Raw genomic sequence first — 25,624 nt, forward strand, 5'->3', positions numbered from 1 at the left:
GAATGTCTGAAAACATAGGTAAGTACATTTTAAACGACTATTAGTTTCCTTTTGATTTCAAATTATTGAGAAGAATTAACTGACGACTATGTTAAACGGGTCCGATTGGAATTTTTAAATTAATTTCACATGAGTCATCGTTTTTACAACAATAAAAAGTGCATTCATCAATATGCCCGCATAATGATAATTATTAATGTTGTATTATTATGATTTCGTCAAACGATTAAAATAAATAATTACATCGTTTTCATAATCACCGACCACACATAGTTAGCATGTTGAATTATGCTTTTGAACAGTAGTTGTAGGAAGGTACCTAACTGTATTATCTGTATGAATAAATAATAGTTATGCATTATACAACGTGATATATGTGTGATTGTGCGCACTTCGAAGGGACTCAACTTGAGGATAGCATTGGTTAAACGTATAGCACACGTTTTATAGTAAAAATAATTATTATTCTTTCCTAACCCGTTTATTAGGTCATATACATAGGGTTTTTTATTCAATCGACATAATTACGATGATAAATTCTGGTATATTAACATAATTTACAACGAGTTTGTTAGGTTTTAGGTAATTGTTTATGTATATTATAATATACAGTATATGTACACTATGCACAAAAAAAGATAAAGAAAAATATACCTCAACAAAACAATCATTATAAATAGAAAAAAAATTTACAAAAAACTAACCCAGCATACAATAATAATAATTATCATTATAAACGTAGGGTATATAATATTAAATACATATTACTATTATTATCATTATAATTATTATTATTATTATTATTATTAATTTTATCTTAAAAACATTTGCGTTTCCAAAAATAAAAATAAACATATAATTAATACTATACAACTTTGTACAAACTAAAATCGCATTACCCTGATTCGTTTTATAAAGGACACTAAATATAACATTGTGTTCTGACATAAATTTACAAGTATAACTTGCATACATATACAATTTTTATCAAACCGAATATAGCACCCATAAAAAAATAACAATTATTATTACCAAGGCGTGATTCATTCAGCATAATATGAAACCTTAATTCGGTTAATGTTTTATAACTTTTAGTCACAGCCAAAAATGTAAATTATTGAATTCCTATTTCTCCATAATACTAATAGAAAATGGGATCTTTGTACATAAAATTAAAAAGTAATTTGAAACCACCTTGGTGGTTAGAACAAAAAAATTATAAAATTAATTATCAGATCTAAAATTGATTTGTATTATACACAATATCATCATTAATATTAAATTATGGCAAATCGCAATATTTAAATACTTAAATTTAAACTACTTATTTAAAATCTATAAATTAAGGCACATACAAAATATTATTCTTTGTTCTTTTTTAAAACTTTTAACAATAATAATAATAATAATAATATAATAAGAAAATAACAATAAATAAAATTTATCTAAAAAATTAAAACAATAATGTAACATTGATTACATTACAACAATATGTAATAAATCAAAACATTTTCACTTTTTATTTATTTATTATATATTATGTACAAATCATAGTCTTTGAATAACGGCAGGTGGGATTTTTTTGTGTTAGTTTACTAATAACAAAAATAGAATTAAACCTCTACTCCGTATACCCTGTCCACAGTGTATTGATACCGTGTTTCTGTAGACTTTGGGTCTTGGAAAGCTTTGGTTGGGGGAACAGGTACTGAAACGCCAGGTCGAGTAAAGAAAGCCATTTTTTCTCTATAAAACAAAAGATAAAAAATATTGTTTAAAAAGCATAATCTTCAAAAAGAATGTTTAAGTCAGCACTTAAGTGTACTACAGAGGTTTTTTTTATCATAGTTTTAAACGTTTACTCACTTGAATGAAATAATGTCAGGTTTTCCTTGGCCAGCTTTACTTTTTCTTAAATTGTACAATTTTTGTGACGCCCTTTTCAACCGTCGTTCTACTTTCTTTTCATCAAGAGTCTTATCTCCAGCCTTTTCAATATCAAATAATTTATTATTAACATGACCACAATCAAAATATAATAGAAAAAAAAACCATTAAAGTACCTCTTTAACGAGATTTTGGAATTCTTCATCTTCCAAAACCCAAGCTGCCACGTCTGTGTCACCTGTTTCTTTGGCTATTTCAAGTGTATTTTTCAGTTGTCTTAGCCTAGATATTTCATCATTTAGCGATAACAACCTAGCATGCTGTGCTTGTCTATCAAGCTCTAGATCGATAGACGTCCTTGGTGGACGGCACCAAGAAGTACCATTCAAAGCAGGCATACATCTACTAGGCGATGTGCCAGGTGCTCGTCCTAGTCTCAATGAACGACGTTCCAAGCAATTTCGACGGAACGCTATATCAGCATTACTGCCACCAATGCCTTTCATACTAGCACTAGATGATATGTGTCGTCTGTACAGGTTCATGGCACTATCACTATCACTTCGATTTAGCTAGAAAATAATAGATATAGCATTATAGAATAAATTTATTTTTCATAGTGTCACAGTTTTGATGGGTAGCATTTAACTTACTTTACAGATATATTGGTTTTTGGCTGTGGGTGAAAATGTCTGTGATCTTTTTATGACTATAGTTGGTACTCTGGTATTTTCCCCATTACTACCACTAAAAGCACATTCTGTATTGGTTTCTTTATCTTCTGTATCGTTTTCCTTGTTCTGCATAAATTTTAAATTATTTATTTAATTTAAATTAACAAATATACTTTTGCAAAATTCAAATAAAAAAATCTATACTATTGTTAATTTCTGCCTGAAATTGTGTTAAATGTAACAATAAAAAATATTCTAAAATTTTATTTTCCTTGAACTAAGAAATTTTAAGAATAATTTCATTGAATTTCCAATTTAGATAAAATAAAATGTAATACTTAATACTTACAGGAATTTCCAATACTTGTTCTAATTCTTTCTTTTCATTAACCAGCTGATAAACTTCAATATCATCATCTTCTTCATCATCATCATCATCGTCGTCGTCACTTACACTGTCATCTGAATCACCATCATCGTATTCAACTTCATTCTCATTTAAATTATCTACATTAATAAATTTTGCTTCGTTTTCTTCACAGCAACCTGATACATACATAATTGCATAAGACAATATTTTTTTTTTTATCATTAAATCAAATATGATAAACAAAATTTACCTTGATTGCGTGTAAGTGTTGACGTTTGAGATGAAATTATAGTAGAATCGTCAGAGCCACCACCATCATCCTTGATCAATATGGAAGGTAGAGAACCACCGCTATGCATGCATTTCAGACTCAACAGGTTATACCATTTGCACCAAGAGTTGTTCTCAGTCTCATTAAATTCAGCCAAGCTCACTTGAGCACATGCCTACGAATTACAACAACCATTATTAAATGTCAAATAAATGAACCAATGAGCAACAACGTTTATCACAATAAAACTTACCAAACACTCAGTAATGTCATCAGGACCTAATCCCCAGACGTTGACTTGTAGAGTTTTTGTACACAACTTGTTGGATGGCAAATTAAATGCAAAACTATCACCAAATCTTGGTTTTGACAGATCCGATATAGGCTTTGTGCAACCACTTAGTGAAGGATTTGAACCGCTCGGCAACAGTACAATTTTAATGTATCTAAACAAAAGTAACATTGAAGAAAACGAAACAAAACTCATTTTATAATATTTATTTATGATATTTACAATTGCCATGATTCCGCTATCGACAGTGCTACTACATTGCGTAATCTCTCGATACAAACATGTAACACTTGCTCAGCAATTGAGTACCTGCAAGAAACAAAAAAGAACTAAAATTAGCATCTCTATACATAATTAGAATACAATTTTATAAAAGTACCTTAGCCTGATTTGAACTTGTGAAGTTTCTGCACTGAAATTAGATTTGTGACTGGCTTCGAACACACCCGAATCACCGGCGACCGACTCATCACTAACCGCAGCCGACACGCTTCTAGGCGGCGTCTCAGATATGGGTGAGAGCGGAGGGCTTGCAGGTCGACAGCTCCTGGAGTAGGTCACACTACCACCAACATTGGGAATAGAACCGGACGATTCGCCAGGGTTCTCATAAGCCGGCGGTTGAATGTCATTTTGCAAAAGCCTCTCGACTCTATAAAATCGTCAATGTTAACCAACGATACATCCAAATCTATTTAATTGAGAGAGAGCGCGAGGTATCGATTTCGCTTTTACCTCTTATGCAAGTCAGCCATGTCGATGGGTCGGTCGTACGTAGCCGGAGCCAGACATTGGGGCCCACCATAGATGTCGGTGAAACTGAGACCACTGCTCAAGGAACCCTTGCTGCTGGTCGTGGACAATGATCCTAGACTCGAGCTTGAACTCACCGACAGGGTAGACGCCGACAGCGTTTTCAGTTGCGATTCCAGTTGTGTCATCGACCGCAACGCTTCCTTGAGTTGTTGCAACAGCAATTGTTTTTCCTCGTGCAATCTCAATCTGCAAAGCGCACGCAACGCAGATATGATTAGCAATAAAATTATGATTGTTAAGATGGCTTATATACGAATGGCATCAAGTCTGCATCCTTACCTGTCGGTGATTGCTCTGTTGGACATTTCCAATGCGTTATTCAGGTCTTGTTCAAGTTTCTTGATCTCCCCTTGAATGTCGTCCATCTCTCGGTGACTTCTCGAACGGGGTGTTATACTCCTGAGCTCCCTCAGCAGCTGTTCCTTTTCCTGGAACAGTAACAATCGGTCCTTGTCCGACTCCTCTTGACCGGGCATCACTTTTTCCTCGAGGTCAGCCAACTGTTGTTGTATATTTTGTATGCGCTTTCGCGCCTCGTCGTATTCCAGGCGCATGCGCGCCATTTCGGCGAGTCTCGTGCCCATAGGCATCAACTGTAAAGATACAACAATCGTGGTATAAATATATAAACAATAAAACAAATTATAGGCATCAACACCCGATGTCACCTATGATATGTACCCACATATATGTTTAATATATTTGCATCCTTATCATGAGCAACAATTGAATTTGAAATCCGGTGCGAAAAATAAACAGCATCGGCATTATAATGCCATTATTAAATAAAATAATCTCTAACCGTTGCATTGCCCGTAACAGCAACAAAAACAACAACAATAATAATAATAGTGGCCTCTATCCCCTGTGATCTATGACGTAAATCACCGGTTCTAGATCGTTAACCACGTGAACTCGATATAATATTATCTAATAGAATAATAAGTAGTTTTCAGTAATATGACACAGGTATATTGCCATTAGCGTGGAATTAACAAAACGAAACTTCGAAATTTAGATTGTTTGAAACACACATTTGTTGAAACACGCCTATAAAATACAACAATAAAGGTGTGTTTTTTAGTTTATATCGAGCAATAGTTTTCAATAGCAACTTCGCTGGGCATACAATATTGTGCTAGAAATTTTAACATCTATACAGGCCATAACAAAATAAAAACTTGGAGTGTCGAATATATAGGGCCACGGAACAGAAAAAAAAATTAAACGCGAGGGAAAGTATATGGCGACTTAAAATAGTATTATAATAATATCATGCCTCTCTCCCGACCAACTACAACTCCGTAAATACGCCACATGGGATAGTAATTAATATTATAATAGGCGTATATGCAGATAATAACATGTTAGTCAAATACACAAAAGTGCACACATACCTCGCCGGACAAATCGGTCTGGGAAGCGGTGCTGAGCTTGTCGCTGAGCTGCGTGGAAGACGAATTCTGTGTCTGCAGATCGGGATCGTCAGTTGCAGAACACAGCTGCAGTCGCGTCAGATCGTCTTTTAACTTAGCCAGCGAATGCATCAGGCCGGTGCGCTCGCGTTGTCCAGAACTCAGTGAATGTTGGATTTCTCGCAGCTCGGTAACAATCGCTTGAGCTTCGACCACGTTGTAACGGCTTCCGTCGTTCGACAGTTTTTGTTCCACGCTGCAACGATCAAAAAACGATTATCAATACATCATAATATACAGCACATCGATGTAATGATATCATCACTAAGTGATGACACCTGTTGGCTCATAACCAAAATTTAATTTTAATATTATAAAAAAACAACGAAACTCGACATTTAACTGACACCTGTATGTAACCAACACTTCTCTTGGTGGACAAAATAATTAAGTCTCGGCAAAAAATATATAGGTACCTAATATTTTCCTATGCATATATTTTATTTATGAATTATACCAATCCTCATGTACGTACTTCGAACCACCTATAAGAATCTTTCAATATTATATAGACACGGACAATTATATTTATCAACTTCCGAAGATGGACTACAATCTTAGTCCAAACACAAATTTTATTTCATACTTATTCATATAATATATACTACGCAAAAGTGTCACTGGTCGTGTTGTCAAACCACGGATCACGACCGATTACATACTTCCAGGAGTAATAAATAACAAATAATAAATTTACATTTTTTTAGATATTTATTATTACTCATTACTACCCCATATACATCGCTGATAACGATATGATTAATTGCACATGTTTAAATTGTTATACGCGCATGTAAGTATGTAGGAGTCTGGTATATGTACCTATATTTTTTAATATGAATTAATATTAACCAACGGCTTTTAGTTCATATAAAAGCACAATATTTTCATTAATAGATACGCACGTATATGAGTGAGTTTGACTTAAATAATTTTAAAGCCTATACCAACAACGGACATATTTGAAGGTTTCGCGACTATCTGTTATACACAGATCAAACTGTATATTATATGTAGCTATTATCTTATACATACATTTGTATCCTTCGATGACGAACAAATCGGAACTTTCGATTGTTTATATTTATTTATTGTATGCGTATATCGCAAAACTAGTTAGAATAATATTATATGTATTACAAATACATACTTTGAGAGGGTCTCCACTCCGCGTCGCGTGCACGACATCTCGACGCCAATCTGTTCCAATTCGCGTTTCAACCTGGTAACTCTTTCCCGGGCATGAGCGACGTCTGACTTGAGCAAATCGGGATCATATTTTGTACTTATATTACTGGTGCTCGAACAGACTATAATACAGCCAATGCACACGAAATTATCGTTAGAACTTAAAATCATAATTTCCGTCCGGTAGGTAACCATATATTATACGAATACCCAACTGGTATTGTATATTATAATATATAGATACGCAATTAGAAAATTTAATTTAATATTATAAGCATATACTATATACAATATACATATATATTATATAGAAGATATAATACTCACGACTTGTTCTAGACGTGTTTAATGTCGATAGAGCATTGTTGAGGTGATTGTATTCGTCTTGAGCTAAATATAACCGTTGCTGTTTTATGTCATAAATTTCTTTTTTCGCCTGAAAAACACAATTAATCACGAATTAGAATTTTTACAACTAGTATATATGTATAGACAATATTATAGGCCTAAATATGATATCATATAATTTATATTATTACTACATATTATACCTAGGTACAGTTTTTTTTTTTTTAACTTAAATCTTATTTAATTCAAGGGTAAATATCATAATATAATTAATATCTTACACGGGCTTACAAAGAGCCTAGTTTAGTCATATTTATACATTATACTTTCATTCAGCAAGTGAATACATTTTGATACGAGTACTTATAGGTAATGATTGCGTTTCATTACACTAATAACACGAATCAATTCCGATTATTTTAGTTAAAAATTATATAATATCGGTAATAACCGAAAACTTATGTTGATTTAATATTGTGCAATGTGCAGTATCAGTATGATGACGCCTTAAAGAATTAGCCATGAGGCGTAAATATGGCGCGTCTTAAAAGTCTGTAGGTAGGACCGCAAACGGAGCGAAAATTTTGAACTGAAAAATATTTGGATACCTACTTCAATAAATAATTATCATGGAACAAATTTACGAATGGATCTGAAAAGAGTTCAAAATAGGAGATAAAGCTTTATACAAAAGGTGTTTTATCAAATATAAGGTATACGTACAGCAGTTCGTGAATTGTCTACCTATAATATGTTTATTTTGAAAAATCATAATTAAGTGCATTGCAATTACGAGTAAAGAATGAGAAAATCGTCTAGACGTAAAACGATGATATATAATATAATATATTAAGGAGATATAAAATATTATAATATATTTTCGTAATTTGTCAAACGATCCAATATATTTAAACATAATTTACCATTTAGATGCATCGTATAATATACAAGTATTATTTGTTTAGACTTTGTATACAAAGACACGTGCGTTATAATATCGTAAACAAAGTAATGAGATTGAATAACATTAACTAAAATAATAATATAATGGTGGAAGTGCAGACATAATATATCCATTAAATAAATAGGTGATATCGTTCACACCGCTTTATACGAACGTATATTATATAACAAATAATAAACGATAAAAATTATTTTTATTTCGACAATATATTCACGCGTGTATAACAAAATCATTTTTATATAATATGAGACTAACGATCGTCCGAAGCGTGTATATGCGATTGAATTTTATAAATGTGTATTAGTAATTATAGTATAATATTATATTTTATAGATACTTTAATTTACGTATAAACAAAAATGAGAATAATATTCAGTCGGTTCGAGGCAGTTACAGAGTAGTATAAAAATTAAATGTTTTCCTTCGAAATAATTATAAATTGTAAATATGGAAGTAATATACAACTTGTACATTGTTTTTTTTTTTTTTTTTTGTAATCATTTTTTAATGACGATTTTCGTTTATTTCTAGGTCACTTACAGTACATATTTCTAAGGGCATTTTCAAAATATGAGACATTTTTTAAGGCGCTGATGACAGAGAACCCTATTTACAAACAAAAATTTAACCAATTATTTTAAAACCGTCCAAGCCATTGCATGCCACGATGCATCCTGCGCTGCTGCAACATAATTTAATATAACCGCGGTCCGCCCACCTATGACCTGCAGCAACCGCTTCTATATCTACAACAACTGTTTTTACATCACCCTTATAACGATTTAGAAACTTGGATACATTTGCCTGATTCTATATTAATTGTGGTATGCGATATACATGCGGTGGGAGATGCAGATATAATATGATATATCGCTAGAAAAATTTCAGTTTTCGTAGAACTGCTGCAGCAGTTTTGTCTTTTGAGTCATTACATACATTAGACACACGTACTTATATGTGGACGAACGGTATATGGTGTATAATATTAAATAGTAATATTTCAAACCACTGCAGCTACGTCATTTGTCGTGTGGCTATTATCGTGTTCCAATTTGACGTTATGTCATTCAATATATAACTGCGATCTACTTAAAAGTTTCCAGTTAGCCTCAGCTTAAGTTTTGTACGTAACATGCCAGACCACGTATAATTGTCAACCATATACTTTAATTAAGATGGTAGTTTTAGACCGCAAGAGTGGTATATGGTTCTGCCACCCGGAAAAGCTATACGACAGACGAACGATGGACAGTACACTGTGAATCGGGAGGATAGCAACAATATTATTATTTTTATATTATCGTCATTGCGACAACAATAATAATTTAATGATAAAATATTACCAGTGACGACAACAAAAATACGAAAAAAAGACTTTAAACGCGAAAATACAACAAAACTTCCATAATATAAAACTTCACGTACACCAAAAAATTTCGTAAATAGAATTTAATAAATGTGATCCTAATTTGGTATTTGGTCCTCGAAAATATTTCGTTAAACAAAAACTGTTGATAGTTAGAAGTCCTTCATAATAAGGAAGTTTCGATGTACTCGTTACTATAAAAAATGATTGGCAAACGGGTGTGCGTATATACAACAACTGTAGTGTAGTACAACTGTTATCATATAATATCCGAGGTTATGTTATCTATTTGGTATAGCGTGTGGCTTACGTAAACGCAGTAAATGCGTCCGTCGTTGTCCCGGTACAGCTGTACGTCAAGCAGTTGATCGTAGGACGTGTAATCGCAGCGCGGCGGCCAAGTGTCGCAACAATAATGCGAAAACATAGTCGTACACGCGGCGGCCGAGGCGGCGGCGCACATCACAACCCGCTGACACGCGCGAATGAGGACGAGACGCGACGACCAAACAAAGTAAGTCGAAACAAAATTTAATAAAATCGCGATCGTTTGCCACACGTCAAAAACCCGATCACTGTGCGCGGTATATTATACGCGGCAAACGCAGTAACGAAAGCGGACACGAACGGACGAACGCGGAAATGCGCGACCGCAATACAAATAATACAATTATTGTAAATATTATATTATACCAATAACCGACGGACGGGACAGACCGCGGAGACGAAGTTTTATAGGCAAACACACAACGCACACGCACGACAACGACGCGGGACTCGTGAGCCGCAGGAAGAGACTGAGGTCATACGCGCGCACAGAATCCCGGGACCGGAATTTGACCCAAGGGGTTAGTTTTTCGGTTGCCCATCCGTCGGAGCCGGCGGCGGCTGCGGCGTGCAACCGTTAGTGGTGGGGGGCGCACTGCATGACTTGACGGGACGAGCGTGCGGAGGAGAACGCGACGAAGAGGAGGAGGAGGAGGAGGAGGATGACGACGAGGCGACGCGAGGACGGGTGTCTACCTTGGAGGAATTCGGCCTTGCGCGCTCAGGAATCCCAACTATTCGGTACATACGTGTGGCGGCGGGCCGCGGGTGAGGGAACGTCGGCGAGCCGAACGCGCGCTGCAGCAGCAGCACAGCGGGACCATCGTAAATATCACACACACTCACACCACATTATAAGTACAATAATATACCTATTTATACAATATTATTATTAAACCTGTGCATGTATGCATGGGCGTACCTATTATTGTACGAATGAGATAAATTTGTATGCCTATATATCATAGTATATTATTATATATTTTTAAAATATGATATTATAGGTTCGCGTTTGAAGTACGCGTTTCGCAGCCATTCCGCAGCTCCAGATCCCGCGGTTTTCATTATTTACGAGATTCATAACAAAAATGTTTTTTGATTTATTCCCCGCCGTTGACGTTTTACCATTTCAAAGATTTCCCCCTCCCCTCTTTGTGGTTGAAAAACACGCGTTGTTGCACAGTGAACACGGAGGAAACTTAATACAGTCAATCGTCGTTTTTACCTTTATATACGAGTTATAACGGTCAATTAAAAATATTAGAATTAAATTAAATTTTTTTATCTTGTAACATTAACTATCGCACCTTTCCACACTCCCCACCAATACGCCATCCGTTTGAAAACCATGATCAAACCTATTAAAACACGCTCGGTGCAATACATATAAGTAATATATAAAACACAACGTTTGCAAACCATTTAATATTATACGCGTCATATCGTTTGCAAACACATACAAAAATGCAACTCTTCGTGAGAATTCACACCCAGAGATTTTTCTATATACATATTGGTGCCTACTATAGTATACTAGGTATCCCGGTGTCGGATCGAAACTAACTCATTGTATTCAGCCACATAATATAACCTCCTTATACCAAATGCATTGCGAAACAGTGGCACACACTCGTTTTATGTAAAGATTGCCAGATTTTTTTACAATTTTAAATTTTGATAGGTGTATTGAGCGACAATCTTGTTGGGTTAAACTAGGTAATCTAAATCTTCGTGTACTCCGCTGATGCGATGCATTCAAAATTCGAGAAGCCAATGTAATGATAAAATATATTCATGTTTTGAGAAATTCAAACAGTCCTGCGATTTTTTTTTTTTTTTGATAACGTTGACGTTGCAAACTTAATATGCTAAGCATAAATTCAGACCGATTTTACAATAAAAACGCGATAATATGTCTACGGGAAAACGTATGATTTTAAAATGTGCGGTATAGGTACTATAACTATACAGTAAGCGTGTCTACATTTACATACTTTTTACAATTATCAGGCGGCTAAACTGCGAGCTTAACTACGCGGATAGAATAAGTGTAAAACGTTGGAGTATAGATAAACTCATGAAAACATAAACCAGAGTTTTAAATTTTAATAAAGAATGTAGTTTTTGAAAAAAATGAGAATTGTGTGCATCATTGATTTTAACTTTTAATTTTACATGAATATTAATATAATCTTGCATCTAGTGAAAATAACTCCGCATACGGTTAACCGAAGGTTAAATTACAACTATGTAACATTAAAAATTGATAAATTCCAATATCCAGATTAATCAGTTAAATTTATCAACACTAACAAATTAAAACGATGTGTTATTGATGTTAAAAACAATAAAAAGGAAAACTAGAAATATAACAGTTGTTGAAATTAATGCTCAGTCATAATTAATAATGCAAACACTGTCTGTCATTAATACCTTTATTGTTTTAATTAAATAAGCGAGATATTATATTTTCAGTTATTAGAATATTATAATGACCCATATTGCATTTTAAATTACAACCGTATAATACACTTATTAAATTTAATCATTGGCTAATCACCGAGTTTTTTGCCCAACACTTTATACTCAACCTATACGTGAAAATTGTATGTTATGATACGAATTCCTAGAACTCGGTTGTTATATAATATTATTATGACACATTTATAACTTGTTTTTCACAAATTATAATATTTAAACACTCACAATAATTGTTTATACGGTTTCGTTTGTGGTTTTTTGTTTTATAACTACGAAATTCCTTAGCGCAACGATGATATACACCGAATAAACACATTTTTATCTCGACCAGATTTAATCTAACAACATATTATACATGAATACCATTGAATACTATCTCGGAATAAGTCATAATCCACAACAATTTTTTTTTTACAGATTTTATTATTTATTCAATAGGTAGGTATACTGACGTACCGTCACGTCGACACATTATATTATATTATACTCGTATAGTGTCACGCGGTGATGAGATCGACACATCAGAATAGTTTGATAAATGATAATAATTAATGTCGGCGCAACATAATATTTTGTTATATCAAATCAAACGAGAAACCTTGACACGAAACAATTATCGATAGAAATAATTAATTACTATTTTAAAATTTCACGTATAATTTACACGAGATTAACATACCGATTTATTTTTTTTTCTTGGCTCAATCAACAAACGCGAGTTTATATACCATAATGTGTACCTGTAACCTATAACCAATGTCCAATATATACCTTAATCATGTATGACAGTGCTGATTTCCTTTTCGAATAATTTGTAGGAATACATCGTGTGTTATATATTTATATAACATTTACAAATTTATTACAACCAACGGTTTACTTTATCGATAGGCAAAGTATATTGAAAAAAAAATACTTGATAAAGAAATTTTAGATATAAACACACAAGCTCACAAATAAATTTCCGAAATGAAATAATGTAGTAAACATAATAATAATTATATGTTCCAGGACATATTAAGTAGGTACACAGGTACACTGAAAAATAATACGTACTATTTCCACGTAATCACCATTTCTAAACCAGCTTAATTTTTTTTTTTTGTAAGTAGGTATATCAAAATAATATATTATAGATCTGCACGCACATACGTTCAACTTATAAGACGTTGGCTATTGTTCAAATTGTGTTGTAAAATAATATTGTAATAATTTTCGGCCAATTTTCAAAGATAAGTTATAGTAAACAAATGATCAAATACAACTAAAAATGTATTAGATATAGAGAAAAAGTTTAAATTTATACCGATATATTAAGCTCGGTAAAACGGCGACCAATGTTAGTATTGCCTATCAAATTAAAAATTCAGAAATTTAGTGATACACAAAATATATATGCATATACATATTCGTGTATTGACGTATCATATATAAACGTAAGTCGTATATGCAATAGACCAATACCGAAAATATAAAAACTATATTTCTTGTTGATTGCGAGGTAGTAGATACAAGTATTCATAATATTACACGATCGCCACGCGGTCTTATAATATTTATGAACGTAAAATATAAATCGTAAATACGTAAGACGTCAATATAACATGGATATATAGGTATTAATTTCATGTTATACGTTTAAAAAATATTAATTTTAACATCTTCTTCATAATATTATCATAGTTGCCGCGGTGATTTTCAACTCAAAAACGTCTAATGTATTTATATTAGAACAATAAATAATTAATATACTATGGCTGAGTATGGCTTGATTTTTGACATCGACTTGTCTCAAAAAACGAATACTATTCAGATCAAATGACTGCTCGTTTTTATAACGAGCCATCGTCTTATCTCTTTGTTATTTAGGTATGTATATTAAAACGATCGCTTCATACATAATTACAATAGAAAAGACATCAAAGATTATTTAATATTATAAAATATTCAATAAACAACTCCGTGAGAACCGCCGGCTGACGATTTTTACAACGAAATACTAACCACCTTCGGTGGTGGTTCGGCGGGTAGATGGTAAGAGGGTGTAATATATTATTATCGTTAGATCGATATTGGCTGACGCGATAAAATATTCATGAGCGTGATTTGTTTGATAATGGGTAAAATAATAATAATAATATTATCATTATGCAGTCGAACGAAAAACACGAAAATGCTTAATCTCTGCTATTGAATCGGAAACCGGTCGAACGCGGTTGGCTAATCGACGACGTACGGAATTTTTTTGTTTTGAAACTGACACATTCCTCGAAATCCTTTTTGGGTTATACATATTATTATAATAATACACGCGTACCTAAAACACATTTTATACGTTTCATATTATAATATTGCGCCAAGTGTCGAAAATTCAGAATCGTGACGATTCCCCTCCATTCTCAAGACACACACTCACATACCCAAATCAATTTGTAGCAAACCCAGAGACCGGCTCAACAGACGAAATTAATTCAAATTTTCAATGACGTGATTACCTTTATACATGCCTTTCATATTATAATCTAAAAAGCCTCTAAAATAATAATGATTATAATTATAATAAAAATATTTATTAACCTAACCCATACCTATATATAATATTATATTATGTATACGTATTCCGAATGGTACAAATCATTTCACCGCGGTGGAGAGCAGATGGTTCATTGTCTTCGATCGTTTTTATTTTATTTTATATATCATATATATGTGTGTGTGTGTGCGTGTGTTATTTTTTTCAGTTTAGAAAACAATCCGATCGTGTTGTGCTCGTAACACTAGTAGCTACCGCCGGTTGCGGCGTTGCCACGGTGGTTTTTTCCTTCTTTCATTTGTTTTACTTTTATTTTGTATTATTTATATATATACGTATATATATTTAGTATTATTATTTTCTTCTTCTCTTCCTTCGCTCTTCAATCGTTTTACAACGAGCCACCGCCACCATCGAGACCCGGCGAGTGTAACACTGGTAGCACACAAAGAGTGGAACCGGTGGAACCACCACCGCCGCAGAGGATTTTTATTTATTATTATGATATTATTATTATTTTTATGTCCACGCTACAATAGCTCATGCACTTATATATATATTATAAACAATAATATATATTGTACGATCGACCATCGCAAGGCGGTATGCAATAATATAATAATAATAATAATAATAATTGACAATGACGATTTCATTTGGTATCGCGCGTATATAGATCATTGCACGAGTAACCTTCCGACCCGTTTAAATTCCAAAGTTATCTTTTCAGTTTCATGGTCGGTCTTTTAAAATTGTATATACAAATATCATACAAATCTAATGGATATTCCTTACCACGGAAGCCAGTGTGATTGCGTTTTCGAATACATACCGAGCGAGAAAACAGAAATGTACACGAGCGGGTGTTTTAAATGTTTTGAACAACGAAAAAAAACCGGACGATTTCTAAACATCAAGCAGACTTGAACGGCAAACCGGGCCGACGAAAAACATCGCGACTAAAATATCTCGAGATAACGATCACACATGGAATTTTATATATATTTATATCGAGTAAAACACAATATCGCCGTCAACGACGTTTGACCCAATTATTATCGTTGTACCGGCAGAATAACATAATAATATTCTACATGTTTAATTCTATAATACTAATAAACATTAATCTCATAAACGACATACGGTTTTGAGACCAAACAGTTTTTTTTTCAAGAAGCTCACGTGTGGATATGTATTATGATAATAATAATGACGATTTCGATCAAAATATTTTAATATTTAAATACAAGTCCCAGGATACCTACTATACGTCATATTAGTAGTGGTCATCTCAAATCCACGTATTAATTATTATAATAATATTGTGATTACAATTACAAGTTTCGTCTTGTCGTCAAAGATGTCAATAAAAACTTATTGATCTTTATGAAATTTGATGAAGCACACTCGTTATTATAATAAGATATTATTTCTGCAGTTTTGTACCAGAGGATCGGTTTCCATGCCTCTGTATTTTTGGCATTCCTCTTCATTTCCTGGTATAAATTAAATTATAGATCTTTCATAACCTGACATAATATGTATAGGAATTGCAATTGCGGTCAGTCTTTGGTTTCTTCTAACCTCCCCAAGTCCGATGATAATATGACCTATCTATTCGTCTCACACTTGTTTTTTGTATCATCCCGTATAGCATTACATTTTGAACGCCGCTATTCACATCTCCTTTCTTATTTTTCTAATAATAATATATATTTTTATTATGGTGAGTTGTGGGTAGGGATGTTTGGACCGATATTCTATAATAACGAATTATTACATAATATGATATTGTTGCGATTGTGTCCGATAAGACGTGGCAGCGGTTGTCTTCTACTTAGCGCGTGCAACTGTGACGTCCGACCACCAAAAAAATTTGTGAAAAAAAATTATACTTAAATGCGCAATGAATGGAATTGAGCAATCAAAATTTATAATACGGGAGAAAGAGAGAGAAAAAATAACGTGTTATAAATTATAATGAGATATATATTCCATCGGGAGGCGGTGAGTAGGTACGTGTTGGTAACAGTGCGCGGAGAGCGCGCGCGAGTTGTGCATTTCACATTCCACATTCTAAGGCGCACGGCCGGCCGCCGACGACTCGGCAACGTTGCAGAGGGACCGCATTCTTTTCGTATCAAACAACGTCGTTGTCGTCGTAGTGGTCGTCGCCGTAGTAATAGTACTAATAGTAGCAGCAGCAGTCGTCGTCGCTGCCGCCGACGATAGGATGCGAGAGAGCCCCGCAGCGCCCACAGAACACGTTGTGCCCTGGGCGAAATATCTCTCCCCCTTCACCTCCGCCACAACGGTGCCACCACCGCAGCCCGTCACATACCAATCACCATCAATCACCCGCCCACCCTCGGGCGATACACGGCGTCGTCACGGAGAACCGGCTCCGGTGGATCGGGGGGTGGGATAAAAAATATAAAATACCGAGCCACGCGACTGCATTGCGCGCGTACGCACTATGCACCACACGCGGACTCCGCCGCGTACCGCGTTCGAGTGCGTCAAGAAGCGAAGGGGTGGGATACAATTATTTTTAATAAAAAATGTAAAAGAAGATATGTTATTATTTTTTTCTCTTACAAGTGCGTGTATCCCAGGGGTAAGGTTTATATTATTTTGAACGAAAACCTATAACATTCGTGTATGCAGTGCAGCGCATCGCTTCAGATATACACATGTAGGTACACACGTACGTAAATCCGATCATCGTAATAATATATTAAAGGCATTGAGGTATATTATATTCGTAAAAATGTAATTATTATTATTGTTGTAACATTGGCTCAAATCTCGTGGTGATCTGTAACTATAAAGTACCTACTAGTAAAATAAAATACGCATGTATAGGCGATATAAATAATTATATTATTATTATATTATTAAAATACAACGCGATATGGGCAGAGGCGATCGGGGATTAAATGATTAATTGAACATCATAATATTATTAACCGTATTATAATGCTGTGATGACGTGCGCAGGGTACTAAAACGCCGCGTTGCGTAGTTTTTGTAAAATCTAACATTGTATTGTCTTATCTGGACGATTTACGTCAGGGATGGGTCAATAAATCGGTTTATCATTAGTTTGGATATTTTTTCTTATTTTCCCTCAGTCACAAGCCGCTGTTGTGCGTGGAAAAAATGCACTGTCGAAGTTCGAACAGCAGCTGAAAACTGTTCAGACATTATTTTGTACGTCATTCCAAACGCCCCACCAACACCAAATCAGAGCTCAACCACGTTATTATTATTATTATTATTATTTTCATGCATCGCGTTCAGCTGTTATATTATTATCATCAAAGGAATTACAACGATCTCATAACACACGACAAACGTCATTCAATCATCATGATAATAAAATGCAACGAGATGAATAAAATAATTTTCTTTCACCGGAAAGAAGGTGTAGCACTGACGGACATCACCCTGTATGTACGATCGTTGTGGAATTCGAAAAATTACGTATAGGTAACACGGCTGCGGTGTTAACGTTTTATGACCAGTCAGGTTAGTCCGGTGGAATTTGTCATTGAACTAAAAGTGGGGCAGAACTATCACTAAATAATGAATAGGCCACTACATAATGTTATATGTATAGTAGTACGCGAAAAGTAACTGCATACCATATCCATAAAAAAATATATATATTATTTTTATTTTCCTCTCACGATATCAATAAATTACTGTCATCCGTCATTCTAATTTTAATTTTAATTTTCATACTATAGCAAAATTATTCCTTTTAACAATATCATGACTCATTATTATAATGTATAGTGTATAAATTATTTATTTATTTTTCAATATCGTGCATTTCTCCAAAATAATACAACGATACTATTAATTTGAGATTGTTTGTTATCTCTCGATATTACATTATACAAAAATATTAGTACGATCAAAATATATTTTAACTCCGTGACACAATATTTTTAGTGTATCCTTATAACAAACAACCACGATTATATTATATTAGCACCGTAAATAACAATGTCAAGCTACTTACTTCTAAGACGTCTTGGGCTGTATGAAGGTAATCTCTCAACATAGCTTCCTGGATAGCTCTCCATTCCAACCTTGGATCTTCCAATTGGGTGCACTCTAGAACACGAGAGCGTACATTGAATATGTAGAGATTGAATTATTTTTTTAAATAATTGATAACAATGCGTTGATTTATGTTTTAAATATACATACGGTTGAAATGGTTGATATAATAGACTCCGATAACTGGATCGATGGCCTCTTCCCATCCAAGAGGCAATTCATTACCAATACAATCAGCAAACGATTGTGGTTTGGTGTACCTAAAAAAATAAATATATATATAATTAAAAATAGATTCAGCGTTCCGACGTGCACAATATAGTCTAAAATGTTGAGTAAAAAATTATTAAATTAAATTTATAATAATGCATGATTAAAAACGATCTCATTAATTTAAAATATTGGAAATACACCGTCATAAATAAAATATAATCATTAATCTAATGCATTCACAGTTCAATCTAATATAATATTGAATATAAATACGTACTATATACACGTATCTAATACGTTTTGTTACGTATCTGGATATATATACAATATCGAATACATAATACACTATTTCAATGTATGTTTCAATGTTTAATAAATAGTATGGTTATGAAAAAAAAATGTTACACAGCGGCGTAAAATCTAACAAAAATGTCAACAAAATATATTACTGACATAAATTAAATAAATTTTTATTTCAAATCAACAAATCAACATAATTATTGTACAAATAGTATCTAATTGAACTGAAATATTTTCAGTTGAGTAATATATAATTAATTAATCAATAATAATTATGCACATAATATATATTGTACATAACTTCATTGTTTAGAAATCTACATCAATTTTTTAAATAATTTTCTATTAGTCATTATTAACCTTTCGTATACCCATTATATACATTTAATTATAATTTTAAATAATAAATAAACGCTTTATAAAAATGTGAATGTTACCGTGTGTACTACTAAGTAGACGTCTGCATGTAAGTAATAATGAACATACTACTATAACTATCAACACTGTATACAAATCTATAGATTTAAATTGCATACAATGTAAGATCCTTACCAAAAAAAAAAAATGTTTCTAAATAATAACCTTTATGACCAAGACGTGATTACTATTAATAATATTAATTAATGGTATTCTCGTTTAAAAATATTAAAAATTCCTAAACACACACAGTCCTTATTTCTTCCTCCTTCTTTCGTTTTCAATAAAATCAGGAATTTCCTGTCCACAATACACTTATTCTAATGAGATTCACCTATAACTTCTACTGCCATTATTATAATATGATTTATGACTAATGCTCAATTAACATTGTCAATAATCGATTTCTATTAAACATTAAGACATATTATAATAACAATTGATAGTTGAAATCGTAGATAACATGGCTGACAAATCTATAAACATCAATGTCTACACGGATCAGAAAAATTCATTGAAATTTCATTCACCTACCTAACTACTTTAATTTTAACAGATGTGCTAAATTATGAAGTTGACATTCAAATTGTTTATATAGTAATTTTCACGCCACCAGAAGTCCAGACATAACAAATTAAGTATGTAAACATTTCAAAAAGCTTTACATACCCAAACTGTATACACGTAAAATAACTTTTAGTAGTACTATAATTTTCACATGGCATTGAGCAATATTGAAAGATCAACACAAATATATTGGTAACTTTAATTTCCTATATTTTTCATTTTATTTTTAAATCGAAATAACATAATTTTAGTTGCTTATAGAATTTTATACTTAGTTGATTTCAAAATATAATTTACAAATACATACCTACCTATCTACGTTGAAAAGTGTTAGTAAAAAATAAAAAAGCTATAAATATTATAATAAATTATAAGTTTATGCATACGTACATGTTTACTAATATATTATGATCTAAGTATGACAATTAATTGATTAATAATCAATTAAATTAAATTATCATGAAACCATATATTATTAGGCATTGAAAATGTTGGTTTTATAAAAATTTTTATATATAAACTCACTAAATATCTATTGTGTATATTTTCGTAAATTAATTAAAAATTACATTATTATTTTGTCTAATATACAATTAATATTTAGTAAATAAAAATAATCGAAAAAATATAAAAATGATTAAATCTTTAGGAAAAAACCTCAAAACTAGAATTAAAAGTACCATCAAACATTAACTGCGATAAGAGAAAGTAAATCATTGAATAAGTTACCGATATCTGTCACATCGTCACATGGCATTATTGTATTGTTACACAATTTTCAAATTAATTAAACATTAGTCGAAAACCACTAGCAAGTACTTGGTATTCTATGTGTATAGATTACCAAATCAGTTGGCAGCATAAACACAAATATATTCTATTGCAAATTGCAATCTATAATTCAATTAACTATTATACAATTACTTTTTAAAGACTTTTAATAATAAAATAACTATTGTACTATTGTATTATAGCCTATACCTACTTTGCAACAGATTATTTCACTGTTTAACTATAATATTAATTATTAGAATTAAAATGAAACTTTATACCATTTTAACCGACTAAGATATAGGTAGAAAGCAGGGCCATAGTTACGGGGATGGTTTAAGGGGTTAAAACTCCCGCCTTTAACAAAGTTGAAAGTAGAAAATGTAAAAATGTCTAGTATATTATTCTAAAATTAATAATATTTATTTTTTTAACTGAATAAATACTTAATATTATAATACTATAGTAAATTTATAGTATAGTGCCCAAGGTGTATTGATAGTGCTTGTAGTGCATTATGATAATTAATAAGAGTTTAAAAAATAAAACAAAATAGAGACAAATTAATTCCAATCATTGAATGCATTTTAGTAGTGATTACCAGGAAATTCATTTAAGATGCAGTATGAAAGAGTTATGCACCCTTCCCATAGAAAATTCCTGATAAAAAGTTAAAATAGTTTTTAAAAAAAAAATTAAATAATTCCACAACTGTTAAATAACTAGGTGCCTAAATGGCTAAATGATATAACTATTGGCTATTAAACACAGTTTCGTTTAATAACCGAAAAGAAAAACTATTTTAAATTTTACATGATGTATTGGAACAATATTCGTCCTATAAGACAATTAGAACATTTAAAACGATACGAAAATTTCTTTCCGTTTTATATATTATTAAGAGGGCGCTACACACGTATGTGTTGTCTACTTGTCTTCGTCTTACTAACGTACAACATAGCAAAAACTGTTTTGTGCGGGATAGAACCACTCAAGCTATGGTCCGCCTCCGCTGTAGTCCAAACTAAGCAACCAAATGTCCACACTATACAAAGGAAAACATTTACAGTACAAGTTTTTATTTTTTTGATATTGCAAATACAAAAAAAGTTAGTCAAGTTTGAAATATGAATTTTTAAACAAAAAGAACTTTTTCGAATTTGTGATATCGAAAAATCAAAAACAATGTTGTATAGCAGGTAAATTTTTTACTCTTTATAGTCTGAAAATCTGGTTTCTAAGCTTGGACTACAACTTAAGACATAAGTGATTCTACCCAACCCAAAACCGTTTTCAAAATGTAATGGCGTCCTCTTAAGATCCAATAAGTAAAAGAAAAATAATACACTTATATAATATAATACATTAGTATTTAAATGTAATTAGCAAGATTGGGTAGTGTTTTGATTGTTTACTGACATCATCATCGCAATAACATTTTGGGACGAATTCAGAAATTCAGATGTTCAAATGTCGGTACGATCTTGTAGACAGCATGGCGACACAACTTGGAGAGGGTGTGGCTACTGGGATATTTATTTTTAACATAACATTACAATATTATGTCAACATACACTCGTGTGACATATTATGTGAACATGCAAAGTTAATATGTATATCTGCCCTCTGAACAAGATTCAATATAAAAAAAAATTGTTAAGGTATTTTCAATAAATGTAAAAAGGAACCGTAAAAAGAAATCTAAGGATATAGTTATATATTTTAAATTAACTGAAATTTGAACATCATATCATTAATATACATATTATACAACCGATATAATATTTAATTAAGATACCCAGGATATTCAAACATTAGGTATATTTTGTATAACAACAAAATACAAATACGGGGCAATCAAACGGTTGGTACTTTTTAAGATAAGAACGCGTTCTTTGGTAAATGGGTAACTTTATATTTTTTCGATTTTCTATGTGCCTACCTTAAAAATTTTTGATTATTACTTGGTTGGGTATATACAAATTACAAATAAATTATAATAAATTATATAAACACTGACTCCGTATTTATTTTAAAATGTAAGTTCATGTCAGAAGATTAGGTGTCTACAGGTGTATAGTACGACGCAATAACGTGATCACTGATCATAGTATTATAATGAAGCGTCGTTACTTTGAAACTAAGTGTTAAATTAAAACTGTTGATCTTTAGAACCTTAAAAGTATAACGAAAATTTAAAGATCAAATTAATAAGTATAATTCCGGTATAATTAGATATTGAAACATTTAATCGCACGTTGTTCATAATTAGATATTTAATAATATACCTAGAAAATAACAATATATATATACATATCGCGAATAATCTCAAACGTGATATAGGTATAAGTCATATCAATTGACAAATATCATTGAGTGCATTTTTAAATTGCATTCTAGTTAGGTATTAAAGAATAGTTTTAGACATTATAAATATAATATGTACCTAAACATGTTAAAAGTAAAAAAAATTTAGCATAATTTGGAATTTTGCGATTTGGATTCAATAATAAATTTATAAATTATGAAATGTAAAAAAAAAAAGAACCTCGAAAAGCCTAGAAGTTTTTACTTACACAAAAAGCAAATAAAATACACGGTATATAAACCACACAGTAAATCGTTTAAAAAACTAAAACTATAATAGGGATGTTTTGTGATTCGATTTTGAACCCATGTTTTGGTTTTTAAAAATCAAGTGATCGTCTCTAATAAATATTTAAAATATCGTCCACGAGTAAACCGAGGAGTAAACGTTTCTAATCTAATATTAAGTATAACACATATACGATATGCTACATAGATGACCTTATTGCGGGACGTGAATATTATTTTAAGATATTATAACTATATCGTATAAGTATATCGACAAAGCTACTAAAAACTGAAATCGAACGTCTACAGTATATATTTTATAGACTCTACACAATTTACTAAATAACATTTTAAAAAATACGAAAAAGTTCCCCTTGTACTGGTTTGTATCTATCATTGATTTTGTTGTTGTTTTCTATCGTAATTGTTATTATTACATTACTTAGGTGCCTATAACCACCGCTATTTAGTCACATACATTGATTTATTTTCATTATTACAACGGTGTACATAATAATAATAATAATAATATAGTTGTAAGACAACACACACGCCACACGGTTGTTTGGATAAATTTCGTGTATATTCACCAACTCGGAATGCGGTGCTACGCGGGAGGGTGGGACAGCAGGGGGGCAGAAGAGGGGGGCGGATAGTAGTGGGTTTGGCATATTTCAATATAGATGGCACTGACGACGGTTCAGGAAAAAGGAAAAAAAAATAATAATAATAAAACCGTGATGTTCCAGCCGGATTTCTGTCGAAGGAATGCGAGTGTGTGCGCATTTCACAATTTCGACCAAGAGTCGAACACGCGCGCGCATGCATAAAAGACACGCATTTGGGGATAGGGTTGAAAACTAATAATATTAGTAGTTATTATAAGAAAAATGCAAAACATTTTCAAAATACGTTCAAAATGGTTTCGGCATTTTTATTATTCAGCATAATATCATGGCCCATGGGATATACGATTATATTAATAATAATATTATTATTATTATTATTATTATCATTATCAATCTAACGATGGGCCACGGCGGTATCGTTTATAATCATTAGCCTAGGTGTAGGCGCCTATGTCTCAATGTCTGTGTTTATATTTAGTAATAATATTATCAATATCGGAGCTATACCTGTCTCTGGGATCAATCCAAGTGGTCTTTTTGGAGTTGTGGTCGATGAAGTACACTTTGCCGTCATAGTCTCTCGCGAAATCCCAACCGTCGGGCAACGGTATCTCTCCGTTCCGTCGTCTCGGCATCGTGTTTGAAGTATTGTATCCATCAAAGTCGGACTCACGAAATCGAATCCATTACATGGGCCAAACACCGCGTAGCCGCGTAGGTACGACGACGACGACGATAATAATAATAATAATAATAATAATAATAACGATAACGATAACGATAACGATAACAGCGTTTGTGGCGGCGGCAGCGGTAGATATTCTTAGTATACACTGCGGAGAACGGCGACGACGGCGAGACGATCTAATATTAAATATTATAAAAATATATTATCATGTGTACAGTAAGAAAAGACGTCGTAAAAATTAAAAATCGGACGAGATCATATTATGAACTACCTACGACACGAGTGGAGAGTAAAAAAATCGCGTTTGTTCGGTACATACGACGACTGCAGCGGGGACCGACCGACGACCGTAGATGTCACGCGCGCTTCGCCATCTTGGAA

At 32.5% G+C, this 25,624-nt stretch overlaps 1 protein-coding gene across 2 annotated transcripts; it reads right to left on the reverse strand.

Moving 5' to 3' along the window:
* Positions 1-524: 524 nt before the first annotated feature.
* kibra (WW and C2 domain containing protein kibra) lies at positions 525-25,624 on the reverse strand. Of its 2 annotated transcripts, XM_015511452.2 has the most exons (17): positions 25,063-25,624; positions 19,214-19,323; positions 19,023-19,117; positions 7,301-7,409; positions 6,936-7,095; positions 5,708-5,981; positions 4,590-4,903; positions 4,230-4,496; positions 3,874-4,146; positions 3,717-3,803; positions 3,456-3,648; positions 3,182-3,377; positions 2,911-3,107; positions 2,541-2,687; positions 2,064-2,459; positions 1,867-1,988; positions 525-1,746 (listed from the first exon to the last, which is right to left on the reverse strand). In XM_015511452.2, the coding sequence occupies exons 1-17, from the start codon at positions 25,188-25,190 to the stop codon at positions 1,614-1,616; spliced, it is 3,201 nt and encodes a 1,066-aa protein (XP_015366938.1). In that variant the 5' UTR covers positions 25,191-25,624; the 3' UTR covers positions 525-1,613. The 2 variants fall into 2 exon arrangements, with proteins under 2 accessions (XP_015366938.1, XP_015366939.1); XM_015511453.2 differs by lacking the exons at positions 19,023-19,117; positions 19,214-19,323; positions 25,063-25,624 and adding an exon at positions 9,962-10,427.

This window comes from Diuraphis noxia, unplaced genomic scaffold (genome assembly GCF_037042655.1).
Source record: "Diuraphis noxia isolate RWA-SAM2 unplaced genomic scaffold, SU_Dnox_SAM2 contig0004, whole genome shotgun sequence".
NCBI classification, from domain to species: Eukaryota; Metazoa; Arthropoda; class Insecta; order Hemiptera; family Aphididae; genus Diuraphis; species Diuraphis noxia.

Bases quoted from the DNA above. Each gene is read 5' to 3' on its own strand.
- kibra (XM_015511452.2), bottom strand. From the start codon at position 25,190: ATGCCGAGACGACGGAACGGAGAGATACCGTTGCCCGACGGTTGGGAT. The intron at 19,118-19,213 runs GTATGTATATTT...CTCGTGTTCTAG, and splicing joins TTATATCAACCATTTCAACC to AGTGCACCCAATTGGAAGAT. The intron at 3,649-3,716 runs GTAAATATCATA...ACTTTTGTTTAG, and splicing joins ATAGCGGAATCATGGCAATT to ATACATTAAAATTGTACTGT.